The following is a 20795-nucleotide window of genomic DNA, read 5'->3' as shown; positions in this document are numbered from 1 at the left end:
CTGGCTTCATTTAAAATCAATAGCTCTTCTGGATTGAAGATTTACCTGTGAAGACAGGTGAGCTGGGGCTGAGCCTCTCTGGAGACAGCCTGTCATGCTCAGGGGTCTGGAGGTGTTTGGCCCTGTGACCGCAGGAGGAAGACGGGGAGGACGATAAATTAGAGGTAAGGGCTGAAGCGTCCCAGTTGCAGTTGCTCTGCTGGGAAGGAGAGCAGCACTGGGGGCTCACGTGCACACCTGTGTAGGATGATGACGAGGATGCCACAGGTACCTGCGCGTGGGACGCTCTGGGGTTTGACGCGTGCACGGCGATAATGGGGCTAGTTCTTGATGATGATGAAGAAGATGAAGAGGAGGAGGATGAGGAGGAGGAGGGAGCGGAGGAAATCGCTGTGGCCGCGATGAACTGTGAACACGTCGCAGAGGAAGTGGACGTGGCTGCAGAAACGTTTGAGGCACTGGAGGAAAGGGATCGCGTGGGGCTCCGGCTGTGGGATCCGCTGCTGTGGCATTTACCGTTACCGGTGGAGAGGACTGTCCGTGTCTGTAGAGGGTGCTGTGTCTGCGTTTTCAGCTGGAAGGGAACCGTGGCTTTCATGGGCAGCAGGCGACCCAGTGAACTCACTCCAGCGGCGTTGATCCCCGGGGATCCGCTCGGGCTTCCCGCGGTCACTCCGCTGCAGTTAGACGTCGGAGATCCGTTTTTGCGAACTTTTTGAGACATTATGTTCGCTGGGGAATCACACAAATCTCAACATGAACACTTGAAACGTACGTTTACGGCTGTCTGTGGTGGCTAATGGTCTTTGGTGCCCTTGTCACTCCATGTGATGTCTGCTTTCTGCTCCCTGACTGGCGAAGCTGCGCCGTTTCGCGAGCTCAAGTAAAACTGAGAGAGAATCAGAGCCACGCACCGTCAACTCGATCCAGCGCTCTGCCTCCTCGCCTCTGATTGGCTGTTCGCTCTCCCCCTCTCAACTTCTGATTGGCTAGAAAGTGGGTTCTCTAATTCCGTATACTTCATTATAATACACGCAGTTAGTATTATGAGGAAAAGTTTGTACAATTTAGCACAAAAAAAAAAAGAAAAGAATTATGATTTATGCTGGAGTTTTACAGGATTTCTTCACCTTATGTGTGACCCCACAATTGCTTGATCGTAAACATGATCAGTTATGTTACTTTATGTTTGATTTTTTTTATTCAGGAATACAACTTCAGCTTTCACTCACTGTTCTGAATCTGTTCTTTCTTTCGGAGTAGTAAATCACATGTGCTTACTTAAAATGAATAATAATAGGCTACCGTGTGTTATGTAGCCTACTTGTATGTCATCTAAAACACACACGATCATTGCATGCGTGCACACAGCAAAATAAACCTTTAATCTGAATGCTTTGCACTGTTAACTGAATGGAAACTGTTGTGTGAGGAGGACATGCTTTTGGTCATGATTCTGTGGTTGCCTTTACCACCCTCATGTGGCCACTTAATAAAATTAAAAACTTCAGTGTGGTTTTCAAACGATCCCAGAAATTTGACATTTTCTACCAGGTAAGTGGAAACAAATAACAAGCAAACGTCATGTACAGGTTTTCATTAATATAATCTTTAATCAACTGAGTAACGCAGGGTTGTACAGCAAGCTTTATTTTCTAAATGGCATTTTAAAACATCTTCTGAATAGACTAAAAGCACGAGTTATCGTTTGTTCTTTTTCTCAAAGTGCTTACTTTACAAGCTGTAATAGAAAACATGTCAGTGGCTTTTTTTTTTTTTTTACATCCGTCTATGCAGGGGCCAAATGAAAACTTCAGCTTCAATAATGAACGCAAAAGTAAAAAACAAAACAAAACAGCAGCTTGTCAACAGACCCTTCATTCATTCACTCACTCATACACACACCCAATATACAGTTGATACTCCAAGTTTGTGTTTTACGAGGACACATTGTTAACCATTTTCATGTTGGTTTTGCGACTTTAATGAGTTCTAATCGCTGTAGGATTCAGTAACTGATTCATTTCAACTTTAAAGAGTTCGACTTTGTTTGGTTAAAACCATCCTGGCAACCTGACTGAATTAAAAATTCTAACTTCTCAAGGCCTGCTTCCAATATAAACAAGGCATGTAGGGTTTATGCATGTTTTGTAGAGTATTGTCTGTAAATGATTCGTTATTCATCAGCATGCTGTAAAACTGGACAATGGCTCTGGTGTAAACATCTTGCATTATTAATAAGTAGCAGATGGACAGTCCTCCAGAACAAACTACACTTCAAATGACTCAGCTCAGCACGACTGCATATTTTAGCCACAATACTTTGGTCTAAAATCCTAAACGTTTGTTCATTTTATTCAAATTAGCATTGGAGGTTTATTATGCAAGTCATCCTCATTTCAGGTCATGATCTTGTTTGACTCCAGCATTCACACTGACGTATCTAACTGAGAACAGTCTGACGTTACTGTGTTTATCTTCAGATAAATCTCACAGTGATTTAGCGTTGTTCTTGGTCCCAAAGCAACAGATGAAGAGTCTATATATGTGCATACAAATGCACTGTGTATTTACACTTCAGAGGTTAGACTATATTACAAACATATACAAAAGTCAGACTGAAGCACTGTTGTTAGAATTGAATCTCCACTGTATAGCCTTATTTACAGACAGAAAAAGCCAGTGGAGGGGAAAAAAAATCAGATGACTTTTTGAAAATTCCCCACTCTGAAGTGGTCAAAGTCCAAAGATAATGCGGGCTTGTGCCAAATCATGGTTAATCCTCACATTCATTATAGAAAATGCATAGCCTACAGCACGGTAAGCGCTTACTATCTTCATTTCTTGGGAAGCAGGGCCTTGCTATTTGAGGGAATTTTCCTCATCACTATGCAATTATTTAAATGGATTGTGTCCATAGATTTTCGAAAAAAAGACAAAAATATGAGGCCCATGTATCATGGCTGTCAACTTTCGAAGTGTAGATGATTTCAAAATTAGGATGCGACACTTAAACTTGACCGTTCTGAAAGCGTCAATATCTCCTCGATTGAACACGGTTGACTTGAAAAAGAAGGGTAAAAGAAGGAAAAAGAAACTACATGTTTCCAATGTATTTGATTGAAAGTGTCATTCAAATAAGATAACTTTACATGATTATAAACAACTTACTGATTCAACTTCATGAGAATAATAAACCCAGAGCGTGGGTACTACATAAATTAAACACTTAAAAAAATAAAGGGGGGAAAAAAATGGATAAAATCATGATTTCTTATTGTACACTATAATGTCACTTGAGCTTATCTTTAACAGAAGCTAAAACCGAACTAAAGTAGCTAGCTGTGAGCTTCAGTCTGTACATGCTGTATATATTTTGTTCATGGCGTATGTATGCGTGTGTTCGCTTTCTGAAGCACACAGAGCCACGTCCACTGTCCTGGCAGCAATGGGAAGTGGAAAGTCTCATTTGACCGATGCCTTGTTAGCAGTGATTTGAGGAGCTCCGCTAAGCAGAAATAGACCCATACATACACATTTACACACACTCTCACAGAGGTAAAACTGCACTGAGCGTGTGCAGAGAGGGACTTGATTATTCAGTGTTTTCAGAGAGCATGATTTCCAGCAGAAAGTCCAGGTTGGTGCCTGACTTGTAGTGTAACAGAAAAAAAAACTACTGTCCTCCTTGAAGCTTGTGAGAAGTCATCCATTGTGAGCTTCCAGTACTTGAAGCAAACACCCCGATATTTTCTGTTTACTTCCCTTTTCGAGAATGATGGGATTGGTGAAAAGGTGTGGGATTGTCATTTTTACGATGTTTCTCGAACGCAGTCGGGGTGGCCGAATGGACACAGGATTGACACTGCTAAGTGCAGCGCTTCGAAATACTAAACTAAAGACAAGAAAGAAACAAATGCGGCAAAACACATAGCAAAATGAAATTGTCTTATGGAGCACCTCAAAGCTAAAGTCTATTGCACATTTCAAAATATGATACAAAACTGAGTACATAGATACGTACAACAAATACAAAACATATGAATGTACTGTGGGTTACAAGTTATTAAAGATGCAGTCAACCCAGTCTTAAAGACCACTGCCTTTTTTGAAATGGACATGATTTTAATTTTGTCCAATCTACCATGATTGTTAAATCAAGAAATTGTCGTTTGCGTTTTTCCGTTTTAAGACCAGTCCGGTCGGAGGATCCGTGATTAAGATTACTTACAAAAAAAGTGCAACAAATGAAAGAACAACTGTAAAAACAATCATACTTGATTGAAAATGAAACGACAAAAACAAATGGAAGCATTTTATGCCAATGTTGCTGCATAGCTGGGTTCGGTTTAAAGCGATTTCTTCAAAACAAGTTGGAGAAGTTCAACAACGTTAAGTGCTTGCCAAATTACGTCCCGGTCAAGAGTCTGCTTTCCCAAAAAATGTATTTTCATATTTCCTTTCGTCATCAGCTGGATCAGTTCTTGGAGCACAATAGCATACACAAACCCCTCCTGGGTTCAAAGTCTGATCTGGGCTCGTCCTCAGAGGAAAAGCGGAGATGCGAGTTCACAGGCAGGTCACGTCTGGCGGGTCGGAGGTTAGAGTGGCGGTCGCGGTTCCGCCGCTGACCAGGAACACAGCGATGCTGGATTTTGATTGGCCAGAACTTGGGTGGCCGCCTCCAGACACTGCCATCCCCGTCTGCTGGCTGTGCCCGTTGTTGTTCACCTCTCCATCCAGCGTTTCTGTAGAGACGACCCAAGTGGAAGGGCGCCACCTTTTCAAAGAATAAGGTGTCTTCACACGCTTCTTTATCTTCTCGGCCGATCCGGCTTTTCCCTCTTGTGACACGACCTCATCTAAAAGAGAAAAGAGTAGGATTTTAACAAACATCCTTGATTACACGACAATAAAAAACAGCTGTATGTTTTGCAATCTGCCGACTGGGAATACTAGCAGAACTGCTCCAAACATCCCGCCCAGTGAAGCACCAGAGAGTAGTATTTCAGCACACTCAAATTTGTGGTTGACCTTTCCCACACTGACTCTCTCAGTGTGCGCTCGAGTCTGAATCATCGGGTTCGAGCGGTTCACGTCTCTGTTCGAGTCCGCATGCGGAATGTAAACACGTGAGCAGCATGACTGCTTGTTTTTTTCTGTCTGATCCAGGGGTTCCAGTCAACAGTGACAGACACGTCATCACATTCACATCTGTCAGTTAGCATGGCTCTTTATCGCCGCTGCCAACTGAGGCCGAACGTTTTCTGGATTCTTATCAATCCAGTGGAATTTCCTTCCTTCTCCACATCTAAACACTCCATCACAAAGAGCAGGAGAGCGGAACAGAGATAACGATTAGCCACTCATCCCGTTTTCTACAAAACGTTTGGCTTATGAGGAGATGTGCTCTTAATTATCTGGGCAATGCAGGATATAGTGACCTCAGATGGGAAAAACAGCCTGGCGTCTTCTTTTGGGTGGTTATTGTTTTTAGTCAGGCTGACACGCACACTGAAGCAGTGTTATGAGTCTGTCTCCAAACTCATAACAACACTGATCAACTGATTCAAACATACCAATGGTGATTTATTTAAGACTGCACTGGAAATACAGCTTTCCCCAATATAACAGTTTTTATTCCTTGATAAGATAAGGAAAATGAACTACAGGATTACATGAATGCATAGAGCGCCACTGAAGTGGGAACATATACTACCGTTCCAAAGTTTGTGGTCAGTAAGATTGTTTTTCTTTTTGAAAGACATTAAAACGTTTATTTAGAAAGCTTCACAAGGGCACTATTAGGAAACGTATGCCCTTTTTAATGCGCTAAGCAAAACTATGTAGGCCTACTGGAAAAAAGTGAGTGCAGTTTTTAAAATTAAGGAGAAAAAACTGCTAAATTAATGCATGTAAATGATGTACACTACTGTTTAAAAGATTTGGGTCAGTAATTCTATTTCAATAAAGGCTGTTCTTTTGTACTTTCTATTCAATTGGTTTCAACATTGCCAATAATAAGAAATGCTTCTTGAGTAACAAATCAGCATATTATAATGATTTCTGAAGCATCATGTGACACTGAAGACTGGAGCAATGATGCTGAAAATTCAGCTTTGCCATCACATGAATAAATTACATTTGAAAATAAATTAAATTGGAAATTGTAATAATGTTTCATAATATTCATATTTTTACTGTATGTTTGCTCAAATAAATGCAGCCTTGTTGAATAGGAGACTCCAAAAACAAAACAAAAAATGCTGTCTAGGTAGAAAACTAGGGTAAGCCAAACTAAAATAGGTCTTACCTAAGGGAGATGAATCCTGGGAAGTGGCTGACAGGTCCAATGAGTTCGGCCGCTCAGGTCTCCTGGGTTTAGGCTGCCTCAGTGGAACCCCATCAGCCCTTCCGTCTAGTGCCCCAAGAGAGCAGGTTAACATCTCCATCTGGGCATCTGCAGGAGCTAACGTGCAAACCGTGGCAGAGGCATGAGTCGTGTGGATGTTGCTGTTATTGTTATTTGAGTTGGTGCGGCTGGAATGATCACGTGCGGACGGCTGCTCTCTCCTCAGCAGTGGCTCGTGTTCGTCGGGGCTGGAGTTGATGTTGATGTTGAGACGGCTGTCTTCTCCACTCAGCTGGCTCTGGAGCAGAGGGGCAACACCCTCACCCTGTGGCCCGGCTGGGTTTGTGTTTCCAAACGCATCAGAGGAACCGGCGCCGTTGCACCCACCATATCCGTTAACAGCGACCACTCCGACACCGCTACGGACACTGGGACCATTGTTAGTGACGGTGACCAAGTGTGGCTCGGCGGCCACGACAGTGTTCATCTTGGCTACGCCCGTCTCCACCTGCTTCAGGTTGGACTTGTGCTTGCCGAACTTCAATCGTGACGAAGAGGACTCCCTGCCAGGATTTTTGGTGTTGAGGGGTAGGCTGGTGGGCCGCTTGGGGAGATTCTGCTGTTTGGGGAGTGGGAACATGGCTGCAGAAGCGTCGCCCATTCCACTGCTGGCCACGCCGAAATCAGCCTGACCACTGGCCCCGGACCCTCCGGTCACTTCCACGGCGAGTTTGATCAGTGGGTACAAGAGGCTGGAGCTGCCCGAGCTGAGCGGGTCGGGAGCGCTGAACTGCTTCTGCGAATGCTCCATCAGGTTCTCATCAGAGCTTTCTTTCAGGTTCTTGTCCACCTCTTTGGGGTCCAGTTTGGTAGTCTCCAAGTCTTCCTCTGTGAGCTGCAGGCACACTGGTACAATTCCTCCAGCTCCTGCTTCCTCCGAGTGGCCTGATTCAGAGATGGTGGTCATAATGGTGGTTGGCGTGAGGCCTGTCGTAGTGGTCGTGGTGGACAGGCTCGTGCCGCTCGTCTCCGGGCTGGGCAGCCGAGCTTGTGCCTGAGCCTGCTGTCTCTCATAGTTGATGGAGTTTCTGTTCTTCTCTCCCGTCGCTGTCACGCCACTGCTAATGCCCGTCACGGCCATGCCACCCACAGAGGAAGTGCCAGACGTGGAGACGTCACCTGGGAGGTTCTTCACCATGCCCTCATGATCCTCGATGTAAGAGGATGAAGAGTAATCTGGATAAGAGCCCATTTTGGGAGCCCTGCGACTGTGGGTGAGATTCCTACAAAAACAAAGAGAGAACCAATCAAAAAGGAGAACAGATGGTTCATTTACTTAAAGGTGCTCTGCAAGTACGGGATAACGTGCATGTCATTATTGCAAAATAAAACCCAAAAGGGTGATACGAACCCTGTCGAAAATGACCCTGAATAGTTTTTTTTTATATATATATATATAAAATGACTGACAGTACATTATCCCACTTATTACAAACGTATACTACATATTTGTATATATTATATATTTTGATATCTTACATTATACCTTACACAGTACAACTGTAAAATTACAATACTAATATTTATAACTTCTTTGTTTTCAAACTTTAAACCTTCGAGTTTTTATTTTGGTGGGAAAACCGTAGGAAGTCCTTAAAGCTTCTTTTTTCTTAACAGCCGGTTTATAAGCGCTTCTCACCACAAGTTTGGGAAAATGGTTGGTTCCTGTTGTGTTCCCAAATGCACATTATAAGCAACCCAAGCTCAAAGCACATGCATAAATAAGTTTATGTGGAGCAGTATTTACAACAAACTGAGCCTCTCTGAGACACTGAAAACACCAGATCATGAGCAGATCAGAACTAAGCCATTTTGTACGTTTTATTTAGATGAATCATGCAGCCCTACCTTAGATTAGCTTAAAGATTCTGATACAAAAAAATATGATGACATTTCAGGACACCTAATTCAGTGAAATATGTTATGTGTGTAATAAACACAAGGCAGTCTCATTGTGAGATTGTGCAAGATGTGGTCAGACCTCTCGTTCTGCAGCGCTGTGCTCATGGGATTGATGGTGGGGCTGACAGGCTTGTTTCTTTCCCAGATCAGGAGCAGTTCTGCCATTCGCTCCTCTGCACACTGGGCTGTCAGACGAGCCTCTGCGTCCTGATCCCAGCAATCCTCCATAGTCTCCTTTAGAGAGCGCACAGCCTGGGAAAGAAGAGAGTCAATGAGTGGATGACTTACTGGAAGTATGCTAGTTCTATGCCTTTGCTATATTGTTTGCTTACTGGCCCAAGTCTGTATACTCTGGTCACTAGTTACGACCTTTAATGTAAGTCTATGGGCAGAAATGGTTTTCGAGGGATGAAATCACCAAAACAGCACTTCTCAGATGACGCGTTTTGACTGTCAGGGTCTATTTCATGCACACATTTCAGTGCATCATTAATTTAAAAGTAAGCATAAGAAAAGTGGCATTAATTTGTTGTCACAGCAGTAGTTTATAGATCATTTCAGATTCTGTTGTAAACATGCTGCTGAAAGATCAGCATTGCATTGTGTGCTAATGTTGTCTTTGTTGCTGATGTGCTGGTGTCTCTAACAGGATAGATCACTAGTTTAAGCCTTAGTTCACACAAAAATGAAAATACTGTATAATTTACTCACCCTCAATTTGATTTTCTTTCTTCTGCTGAACAGTAACGGTAACTAAACAGTTGATGGGCACCTTTAACTTCCATAGTATGGAAAAAAAAATACTATGGAAGTCAATGGGGTCCATCAACTGTTTGGTTACCGATATTCTTCAAAATATCTTCTTTTGTGTTCAGCAGAAGAAAGAAATTCATATAGATTTGGAACAACTTGAGGGTGAGTAAATGATGACAGAATTTTCATTCTTGGGTGACCTATCCCTTTAACCAGTAAACTTCCTTGGATGACCAGCTTCACCAAAAAGACTAATTCAGCCAATGATTGTTAACTATCCAAACTGCAATGGTGAACAGCATGGACAAGCAGCAACCAGCAATAATTGGCTTGGACTTAATGGTGTTTTCATGGTGCTCCACGCTTTCCACTTTCATTTGATTTGAATAACTTTCAACAAGACATAATTTAGGAACTGAGTCGACTGAAGTGGATATAGGGCTGGGAAAGATCCTCAGCTGAAGTTGAAGCAATAATCTAACCACTTCCTGTGACAGGAACAGAATGAGATTGTCTCAGTGGCTCACCAGGCTGTTCTCCTTCCAGGCTTCTGGGAACTTCGGCCTCTGTTTCTCTCTGGACACCAGCACCTGCATGTCCTCAAAGGAAGGGTGGTTCCCCGCCTCGGCCTGGAAGGCCATCTGGTATTCTGGCACTGCCTCCCCTTCAAAACAAAAAGAAAAGTCAGTCAGTCAAGAGACCTCCACATTATTACTAAAAAATACTCTTATGAGATGTGGCACACTCATAATCCATTAACATAATGAGCAGGATATAACAGAGGCTTTGTTACATCCTAATGGTGTAGCCTAGTGGTTAAAGATGTAAATGGTGGTGTGGTGTTTAATAGTTAAGGCTCAAAATGAGTGAAGATAGTCAACATGATGTCCACCAACCAGTTGATTACTATAGTCCATATTTTTTTATAGCGAGTGAACTAAGAAACAACTTCTCTGCGAGGATTTTAGCATGCTGTTACACTCTCTTAGGGGAAGTTACATTGAAATTCATCCCAAATCCTAAAGTACCGCAGCTACAATCTTCAAAGCACTGCTGTTGAAGCAAATTCTCTTTCAATAAAAAACATAAAGACAATTACAGTCAGACTTCCAGCTGTGAGCATTATGCATAATCCAGAACTCTCTTTGTGAGAACTGCAATCATTTTGTGCTACAAAAAGTTATATATTCCGATAGTAATAATAGGATGGAGGCACTTCATGTTGGGTGGTTCTTTGCCTCCTTGTCGTGCATTACAATCATTTAATGCTCACTTAGCTGTGGATTATCCCTCTTATAACATGGAGACACGACAAGACACTGAAACTATCTTAAGTTACATGCTAGTTAGTTCTGCTTAGCCAGCAGTATACTATCTCTACATGCTCGCTGTTGTTCGTACACAGTTGCAGTCCTCACCTGGAAAAAGATCAGTGCACCTCATAAAGGTCTCCCAGTAGATGAGGCCGATGGCATACATGTCCACCTGTTTCAAAGCCGACTCGCAGTCCCTGAGGTTCACAGCTCCCTCCAGCACTTCCGGCGCCATGTAGCGGATGGTGCCCACCTAGACAGCAGAACAGAGCAGGTGTGAGGGGAAAGGTGCTCTCATGTTGGGTCTGGATCAGCAGTTCTGGACATTCTCAGGTGAATACCAACATGGCCTAAATTTCAGCAGCTTCAGGTTTGTTATAATGTTCCAGTTAAGTGAGCGCTTATGTGCTGACCTCACTGATGGCGGCGTTTTCCTCTTCACCGGGCCGTACGAGGCGATTCCCCGTCAGTTTCATGGACAGACCAAAATCGCTAATCACACTCGTGCCATCATTCTTCACCAGAACATTGCGGCTGTTTAGATCCCGGTGTGACACGGCAGGTTTATATATATCTGTGAAGAAATTGAAGAAAAATGAAAGAAAAATTTATATTTTTATTCAGCAAGGATGCATTCAATTCATCAAAAGTGGCAGTAAATACTTTTAAATTGTTAGGAAAGATTTCTATTTCAAATAAATGCTTTTCTTTTGAACTTTCTGTTCATCAAATAATCCTGAAAAAATCATGCAAGCAGCGCAAATATTTTCTATAATATATCTAATAATATATGTTTCTTGAGCATCATTGAGACCCCACGAGGTGAGATCTTGCATGGAGCCCCAGTCAGAGGGAGATTGACAGTCATGTTTAGCTTCTTCCATTTTCTAATGATTGCTCCAACAGTGGACCTTTTTTCACCAAGCTGCTTGGCAATTTCCCCGTAGCCCTTTCCAGCCTTGTGGAGGTGTACAATTTTGTCTCTAGTGTCTTTGGACAGCTCTTTGGTCTTGGCCATGTTAGTAGTTGGATTCTTACTGATTGTATGGGGTGGACAGGTGTCTTTATGCAGCTAACGACCTCAAACAGGTGCATCTAATTTAGGATAATAAATGGAGTGGAGGTGGACATTTTAAAGGCAGACTAACAGGTCTTTGAGGGTCAGAATTCTAGCTGATAGACAGGTGTTCAAATACTTATTTGCAGCTGTATCATACAAATAAATAGTTAAAAAATCATATATTGTGATTTCTGGATTTTTTTTTTTTAGATTATGTCTCTCACAGTGGACATGCACCTACGATGACAATTTCAGACCCCTCCATGATTTCCAAGTGGGAGAACTTGCAAAATAGCAGGGTGTTCAAATACTTATTTTCCTCACTGTATATGTTTCTTGAGCATCAAATCAGCATATTAGAATGATTTCTAAAGGATCATGTGACAGTGAAGTCTGGAGTAATGATAATGAAAATTCAGCTTTGCCATCACATGAATAAATTACATTTTAAAATATATTCAAATACAAAATAAACAGTTATTTTAAACTGTAATTATGAAACCTTGGTGAGACATGTTTAAAAAAAATCTTACCAACTCCAAATTTTTGAACAGTAGTGTATGTATACACTATTTTTAGACAAATTAGTTTTTGTGGAGTCTTGACAAACCACTTGCACAACAGGACCAGCAGAGGGCGCTGACAGAAGCACATGATGTGAGTAATAGTTTCAGAATGAATGCCCTCTCTCCCAGTCATCCCCCCCATCCTCCACATGCTGGCTGTCTGGCTCTAAAGTTCAGCCAGTAATGAGGGCAGTGGCAGAGCAATCTGAACCGCGACTGTACCGAGATCAGCTCGTAATGACGACAGGCGCAGGAAGCTGGTGGACGGCTGCACTGAGATCAGTTCGTAATGAGGGCAGGGCCAGAGACAGAGAGGGAAATGAACTTGAGATCTGATGAGCTGCAGATTGTCTGTAGATCTCTGGCAACGCTCCAGCACCCAGAGAAACACGAGGAGCGTGACGCACAAAAGTGTTATCTCTTTTGCACCGCGTTCTGGCCCTTTAAGGCAAGACACTACAGTAAAAAGCAAACAGCTGTCTTAATGTGCTGTCTTACCTCAAGGATCATTGGAAGAGCCAAAGACTCAATTAGAATTGAGCATGTAGTTGAATTGCCTAATTAAAAACCCTGAGCCTCTCTTTCATTTAAGACAATGTTTTGGGTAACTGGCATATTATCAAACGGTCCATCTGCATAAAAATATTTCTTCCAGCTGTGAAGCTCCAGTGTGTACGCGCTCAGCATTATGAACTACACGCTGTCATTCTGTTGAAGAGTCATGAAAAATGAATAGTGTCTGATTCACGTTACAGAAAACATTCTGTCTGACCCAGATGTGCAGATTATAGAAGGCAACCTCTATTTGACGCAGTCCACTGGCCCGCCAATGGTCTTTGGGTGGATTCTCGTAGCTTTTTTTAACCCATGTGGTTAGACACATTCCTGCTGGGCTACGCCATTAAAGGGGTTCTTCACTGCTAGCTAAACGGGCTTTCAATAAAACTTGACTGCCTATGCAGTAGAATTTTTTTTTTTAAATCTGTGCTACCTGACTAGAGAAAACACAGATTATTTTTTCCCCTTTTGCCAAATAGGTAGGAAAACCCATAATGCACTGGGCACGTTGCCATCCAAGGCCACTTCCGCCACTCTACTATGGATACACTTACCAGAGACAACAGTCTTGGTTCAGTAGGAAATAATTCTTAGCAAACTTTTAGTTATAATGGTGTCGACTAGTATTGTTCCCGGGTATAAGCATTCAAAGAGTTAACATTAGGTCAATGTTTAGTCAACATTTCAAACTGGATGACTACGAACACTGTGTTTTATGCCAAACAGAGGAGAAAAACTGAAAGAAACTGCAGTTCTGTCAGTTCTGCCTGAATCAAAACGCTGTCAGGGAAGACAGTAGTTGACATAGTGTTTCATTTTTACCATAAAGTACGGAACAATTTACAGTGATAAACCTACTCTTAGAATAACTGTTCTGTTGATAACCTTCTGTTGATCCGACTGTCTCTGGGCAGGAATACAAAAAAAGCAGAGGTATAATCTTTACTTTTCACGAACTATTGCTAACAAATAAATATGAACTTCTCTGTCCAGGTAACAAACAGTGTTAATTTACATATACTACGACATTGTAACAATACAAATTGGGTTAAAAATCGGCAAACTTACACTTTAAGAGTGTTGTGTCAACAGAACTCAAGAACCATTTATTGACGAAAGTAGTTTAAATACAGAATCTCAAACTCAACAGCAGCACATACAGAAAACGAGGACAACAGAACATTCACCTTGACCAAGAAGACTCTATTCAACCTCAATTTTTATTCTGCACCACTCTATTAAAATGCTTGTCATATATTATATGAACACATCTGCGCCTTCGGGTCATGTTACGATTTATATCTCCCACGAGACTTCTGCTAAATGCTATGCCAATCAAACTCATGGTAAAGTCTGTTAACACTGAAAATGAAATATAACTACTTTCTTATTTGAAGATTTGAAATCAGACATCAAACGTTTTTTTTTTTTTTTTTTACATAATTTTAAATAGCGATGAATGTATGATCTTCTTCAAAGTCTCCTAGTGGTCAGATGACAGGTGTTCATTTGTTCGTATTGCAAGCTGGTACAAAATGGAAAAGGGGTCACATTATGATTTATTTCTCCTATGAGACTAAATGATATGCCTATCACACCTGTGGTGAATGAGACATCAATTCTTAGCCTAAACCCACCTTTTTATCATTATATTTTATTTTAAAATGTTTTAAAGTCTCTTATACTCACCCAGGCTTCATTTATCTAATCAAAAATACATTAAAACAGTAAAATTGTAAAATATTACCATTTAAAATAACTTGTTTTCTAATGAAATGTATTTATTCCTGTAATGTCAAACCTGAATAATTTTCAGCATCATTACTCCAGTATTGAGTGTCACATGATCCTTCAGAAATCATTCTAATATGCTGATTTGATTATCTAGAAACAATGTTGAAAACAGTTGTGCTGTTTAATATTTTTTGAAAACTGTGATACATTTTTTTTTTCTGTATTCTTTGATGAATAGTTGTAAAGAACATTTATTATAAATATTTTTTTTGTAATATTATAAATGTCTTTACTTTCACTATATCAATATAATGTGTCCTTGCTGAATTAAAGTATTCATTTCTTTAAAAAAAAACAACGAACACATTTTTTTTTCAGATACTTCCACACTAGCGCATGAAGATGTGAAATCAATCGGGGTCAGATGGTTGTTATACCCTCACATCATTAGAGGTATGAACCGTGAAACATTTCTTCATTTCTTGAATTCTTTGATGAATAAAATGTTCAAAAGAGCAGCATTTATTTGAAACGGGTCTCTTATGTAGCATTATAAATGTCTTTACAGTCACGTCTGATCAATTTAATGCATCCTTGCTGAATGAAATTGACGTGCAGTCAAGTTCTGCCCTACATCTTTTTAAATATCATATTTCACTATAAAATTATTTAAAACAACAACACACTTCACCTTCAAACACAGATATCAAGTGGTTTATGGCACTAAGGCTTCATTCCTTTATATGGGCAGCAAGCTACTGTATACTGCAAGGTGGTGGAAAATGAAAAAGTGGCTGAGTGAAGGATGTGTGTAGAGGTGAGCCTCACCTCCTCTCAGGAGCTCAGTGTGTAGGTAGGCCAGTCCTCTCGTGAGCGAATGTGACAGACGACAGCAGCTCACCCAGTCCAATGTGTGCAGACTCAGGTACCGACACAGAGAACCCTACAAAAACAGTCACAATACAGTTAAACTAGCACACACACACACACACACACACACACACACACACACACAAGATGTAACTCCTGAAACACGCCACTAAAAGAGAAGTAAAAGAACATGGGCGTGATGATGATGGTTATAGCAGGAACTCTTCGGTTGCAGAAAATAAGAACTGCGTTTTTAACACTGCTCTACAACAATGTTGCTTCTTTTCCACAGAAGTCAGCATTGCTTTACATCAGCATTTCAAAGCTCTTGAATAATGAATTGGAGCTTCAACAAAGTTGTAATGTAAAGCCGCCTGCAACTAATCACTGCCTCTGGGGTATTTAAGCAACGCAATTAAAACTAGTCAACAAACATAACAGATAATTTTTTTCCAAACTAAACTATTAAATAACACTGTAGATTAGATTTGATTAGTTCAACAGGAAGAATTTGAACATGCAGTACACAGGAGCTGCTTATGAAATAAATTATGTGGGTTGTATAACTGTCAAACTAAGACCGAATTCAAAAACTGTGGCATTCTGCATGCAACATTGAATTGTTAGGTCACTAAGGTCACTTTGCAGATGACAAGCTTTTGAAATGTGACAAAAAATTACGGCTGACAATTGAGTAAAAATGACGATTACAGAATTTTATTTAGCTCTTCTCTTTTGATGCATCAAAGTATTCTACTGTTTGTGCAGAATTTTTTTGCATTTGATTGAGCATTGCAACCAATCACATGCACGCGTTTATTAAGTGCAATAACCAATAAAATTTGTCTGGAATACAGCACGTATAAAGAATGTGCCATGCAGTTGCCCTACACAAAACAAATATTTACATGTAAATTGTATTGATCAAAATTAAACAAAAAAATAAGATATTATGATATAGTTACAAAATATATACAATCAACAGTTGTATTTATTATTATTAGCATATTAGCATATATATAAAAAATTATTAACATATAATGTAATGTTACAATATAAGTTTTTATAATATATATACTACTTGTTCATTGTATTTAGTTGTATCGCAAACTGCTTCTGTGTTGAACTGAGCTGAATGCTACCGATAACAGTACACAGATCAAGAGATCTTTGACCCATCATCTAGGATGGAGGGGTACAAGAGAAAACAAACAGACTGCAGGGTGCTCTGGGTAGAGGAATGGTTAACTACCTGTAAGTGTACATCAGAGCCATAAAAGCCAATCACTTTCCCTTAAGCCCTGCCTGAATCTTCTTGTTACCATAGCGACAGGGAAAATGATGTTATCCTCGGACACTGGCGATGATAATTGATGATTTGGAGTGCTTTTCAGGCATTATGTGCCACACAAAACTGCAAAAATGTGCAATTCATAGGAGACTTGACTCATTGATTTCATTGAATATCTTAGTATATTGTTAAGAAAAAGGCAGGACTCTATGACACTCTTCTAAATGTTTCTATTCATACTTTTCAACGCTGAATAATTTAAAACTGACATTTCTCTCTATTGCAGGATTTTTTTCACCGAGTCTCTTACAATGCATTCTGGGCTGCCTAGGAATTTAGAATTTGGACAACACAAGTTCTTTTGTAATATCCGTTTAGCTAAACGAACTAAAGCCAGTTTTGAATAATATCCTGCAGGAAGTGACATAATTTTCGGGAGGAAAACAAGAGCACAAACATTTAGCAATGGGTTGGATTAATTCTGTGAATTACCTATAAGTTGGTTTGTCTCACTGTAAAACTATGTTGACAAAAGTTGACAGAACTTGACAACCTCATGCAACTCTCAATCACTCACTAAACAGTGGCTTACTTTAGCTTTTTATTTCCATCCAGTTCATTTGCGACATATCAGGATTAACCCAAAGAGTTTTTAGGGTGTGTTCGCACTTTGGTAGCTCGGTTCGCTTGATTACTTTTGGTCCGGACCCAAAAAAACAAAAACAAAGATAAACATTTAGTCCTGGTCCGCTTAGCTTACACATTAGCATTTTAAAATCGAACCTAAATACCGAACTTAAAGGCATAGGGACATGTTCACAACCTGATTGGTTGGCTTTTATTACATATATTTCATGACGGAACATACCAAACATCCAAAACAACTCTGGGTGCTGGGATAAATGCGCTCGTTGTATGTGCGTAGCCTACATACAGGGTTTCTGCACATTTTTTAAAGTCAAATTTAAGACTTTTTAAGACCTTTTTAAGACCCGAAGAAATCAAAATTAATACCATGCATTAGGGGTGTGCAATATTGACAAAATATGTCTCGATCGATATTTTCAAAGTTTTGAGGGTAATAATTAGATAATAGTAACAAAAATTAACATTTTTTATTAAGGGGTAATATTTGCCATCTTAAATTGATTTCCAGTGGCATTTTCATCTCTATATTGACATTTGTAGATGTATGCATCACCTTTTATGTCAAATTCTAACATTTAAATTAAATTATATTAGAATAATTACACAATACCACTGTTACCAGTCAAATTAAATCATTAAATCAAAATCCACCTTTGCAGTGCAGAGGTGACACAGTGGCGGCATCAGATCTGGCATTAATATATTTACACTGCATTTACAATTGCATAAATAAAGCTATGAGATTGTTAAATATGAACTGTGATTTCTAATTTTAACATTCTAATTAAAAAGTACTCTAAATGTGAAACTAAAGCTGCCAGTAGGTGGCGGCAAGTCACTGTTTTAATAAGTGAGTTGAGGGAGTCATTCATTCAACCAATTCGTTCAAACGGCTGATTCATTCGGGAAGCAAGTGACTGTTCATTGAATCATTAAATTGATTCGTTCAAAACGCGGATTCCAGTCAAAAACTCATCGCTGTCTGTTGCATTGAGGCTCTGCTATGGCTTCAATTTGAAATTCTCGTCAGCGAAATAAAGGGGAAACAAACAATATTGACAATAGGCTACTGTTTATAAAATTTAACTCACAATGTTAATTTATTGTTAATTACTGTTATATAAATAAATAATCACATTTGCAATTGTGCACGGGAAAACGGAAGTCTTGCTGATGTGATATTGTAGGTCTATGATAACAACATAATATGATATGAGACAAAAACTCATGGGAACATAGCCTACCTAACGTTATAACTGCACTCATCACGCAGTGAGTACGAGACCAAAGCGATGTCAGCTCGCAGTACATCGTTAAAACAATGATTACAATATCATAATAATAGACAATACACATCGCACACCACTACGAACATAAAGACTGAACTTAGAACTGAACTGACGTTTACCAACTCACTTCTCATTCTCTCCTCCTGTTTCGCGCGTGCAGGTCTGCAGGAGATGGACGTAACGCTGCCGCGAATGACGCGAAATGTCACGTGAACCACAAAGAAAGAATAATAAATAAAAAAAGTACGCTAATTAGATGGTTCTAATTTAGAAAACATTTAGATATGTTTAAGTCAAATTGCCATCTAAAATTTAAGACCTTTCATAAGTAAAAATAAGACTTTTTAAGACTTTTAAAGGCCTTAAATTTTAAAAATCTAATTTAAGACTTTTTAAGACTTTTTAAGGATCCGCGGACACCCTGTACATATGATGGTATTTTGGCTGGTTGAGAAGAGCTTATAAAATGTGTGAAGGAGTCAAAACAGCGTCAGGAATCCTTCCGTCACACACACAAATGAAAGTGCCTGCCTCATCTTCCTGTTTTTGGTTCGTTTACATGTCTTTGTTCCGTGTTGCGTTCATATTTCATTCGAATGGCACAAGAGTTGGTTTGGAAGCGGACTAAGACCCATCTTTTCAGCGGTCTCGATCCGCTTGTTTGGCAGCGTTCACACTTATTCAAATGAACCGCACTAACATAGCAATCGCGCCAGGGTTCATTTTAAACATGTCAAGTTTGAGAACACACCCTTAGATTCAGCCTAAAGGGAACCTTAAACTCATGTCTAAATATGAAGTGAACATTCACCTACAAGGGTTTTTCCTGTACTTGGGCTCTAGGCTATAGTGTGAGTTCATTATATAATTCATAGATTAGAAGTGAAACAGGACAAGAGCAAACACAGCACTGTCTCAAAGAGTGCTGTCTGTCTGAAGCCAGACACAATAAAGGTGTGTCTCATTCCTCACTGCCATTCAAAAGGCCCAGGCGGGTAGAAGAGGCGACTCACAGACAAAATTGCGAGTTATAACATGTCAAACAGGAATGTACAGGAAAACACCTTGCACAGAATCTGAGGTTTCATTGTGCGAGTTCTGAAAGCTGAGGGGGGAATGACTAAGAATGAACTGAGCCTGTTGATAGTGCTGTTTATTGGCATGTGCTGTCTTGCATTGTTTTAGCACCTGATTAAAGGAATTATGCAAATCGGATAACAGCACAAACATGCCCAAAGAATTTGTGCTGAGTGAAATTTAAACTCCGTAATTCCCCATCTTGCAGGCTGGTTTTGAATGCGAGGTTGTCAAGGATGCGTCAGCTACTGCAATCCGACGTGGGAATGTAAAGCATCACTTCACCAGTGCAATTCAGACAGCTCTATTGACTATTAAAGAAGCTGAAAGTGCACTTGAGAGATAATATATACACAGTTATAACAATGTTCGGTTACACTTTATTTTAAGGTGTCATTGTCACAGTGTAATTATATATTTAAGTACTGAGTAATATTAAAGGGGGGGTACAATGGTGTTTCATGTATTCAGAGTTGTTTACAGTGTTAAAGAGATGGATTCTCATGCTAAACATGGGCAAAGTTTAAAAAATATATTTTGGACGAATAACGGAGAATTTCTGTGCCGAAAATCTTACTTCCGGGTTGGTACAAGTTTCGGCTGTTTTTTTTCGATCGTGGATCTAATGACGTAGATGAGAGTGGAACTCCTTATATGAGCATTTCTCTCGGAAAAGCGCGCCCGCGCACACGTCGACCAGAGGAGAGCGAGACCGCGCACATCAACGCGCTTCAACAGGAAATCATCGGCAGCCAGCACTGCATAGGATTTGTTCAAGAATGTCTCCAAAAAAGTGTGTTTTTGGATGTGAGGGAAAGCTTACCGTGTTCAGCTTTCCAAAGAACCCAGTGTTACAGGAACAGTGGATGCAGTTTGTTTTTCCGGGGCAGCAACGGAGTGTACCAAGTGCGGTTGTGTGTTCTGGTCATTTCAGTGACGAATGTTTTATTAACAAGGCCCAGGTCGACGCTGGATTTGCAAATCGTTTGCTATTAAAACGTCGAGCGGTCCCAGTGATAAAAGACCCCATTCATGTAAGTACAACTGGATCAGATTTCTGTATTTTGCTGGAAATCAAGCACTACAGCTAGACTCTATAGCTCCGCCTCCAGGACCTCGGCTTTTTCCAGAGAGAATCGGAAAGCTGTATTTTTCTTTAATAAAACTAAACACTTTTTGGAGATATTAAAGATGCACTACTACTCTATAGGTACTCAAGATTAACATGAGATTAGGTGAAACTGTGCATGTTATGTACCCTTTAAGCAACTACATGTACTTACTATAGGGTTAGGGTAGGATTAGGATTTGGTTGAGGGTTA

General features: G+C 40.3%; 2 protein-coding genes across 4 annotated transcripts in view; both read right to left on the bottom strand.

Annotated features, from left to right (window-relative positions):
- Positions 1-1068, bottom strand: part of fam117bb (family with sequence similarity 117 member Bb) — a 43206-nt gene extending 42138 nt beyond the window's left edge. For both annotated transcript variants that reach the window (XM_081367841.1, XM_081367842.1), the window contains exon 1: positions 46-1068. In XM_081367841.1, coding sequence (XP_081223967.1) covers positions 46-724 — 679 coding nt within the window. In that variant the 5' untranslated portion in view covers positions 725-1068. The remainder of the gene's footprint in view (positions 1-45) is intronic.
- Positions 1069-1588: 520 nt separating this feature from the next.
- The window catches only part of bmpr2b (bone morphogenetic protein receptor, type II b (serine/threonine kinase)), an 80702-nt gene continuing 61495 nt past the window's right edge, over positions 1589-20795 (bottom strand). For both annotated transcript variants that reach the window (XM_081368478.1, XM_081368479.1), the window contains exons 7-13: positions 15127-15241; positions 10794-10954; positions 10486-10633; positions 9595-9731; positions 8394-8566; positions 6314-7635; positions 1589-4862 (exon numbers count right to left, since the gene is read on the bottom strand). In XM_081368478.1, the coding sequence (XP_081224604.1) occupies positions 4570-4862; positions 6314-7635; positions 8394-8566; positions 9595-9731; positions 10486-10633; positions 10794-10954; positions 15127-15241 (2349 nt within the window). In that variant the 3' untranslated portion in view covers positions 1589-4569. The remainder of the gene's footprint in view (positions 4863-6313; positions 7636-8393; positions 8567-9594; positions 9732-10485; positions 10634-10793; positions 10955-15126; positions 15242-20795) is intronic.

The sequence above is a fragment of the Scardinius erythrophthalmus genome (genome assembly GCF_964197995.2).
Source record: "Scardinius erythrophthalmus genome assembly, chromosome: 6".
NCBI classification, from domain to species: domain Eukaryota; kingdom Metazoa; phylum Chordata; class Actinopteri; order Cypriniformes; family Leuciscidae; genus Scardinius; species Scardinius erythrophthalmus.
The sequence above is the reverse complement of the archived record's forward strand: the minus strand, read 5'-3'. Positions and strand labels throughout refer to the sequence as shown.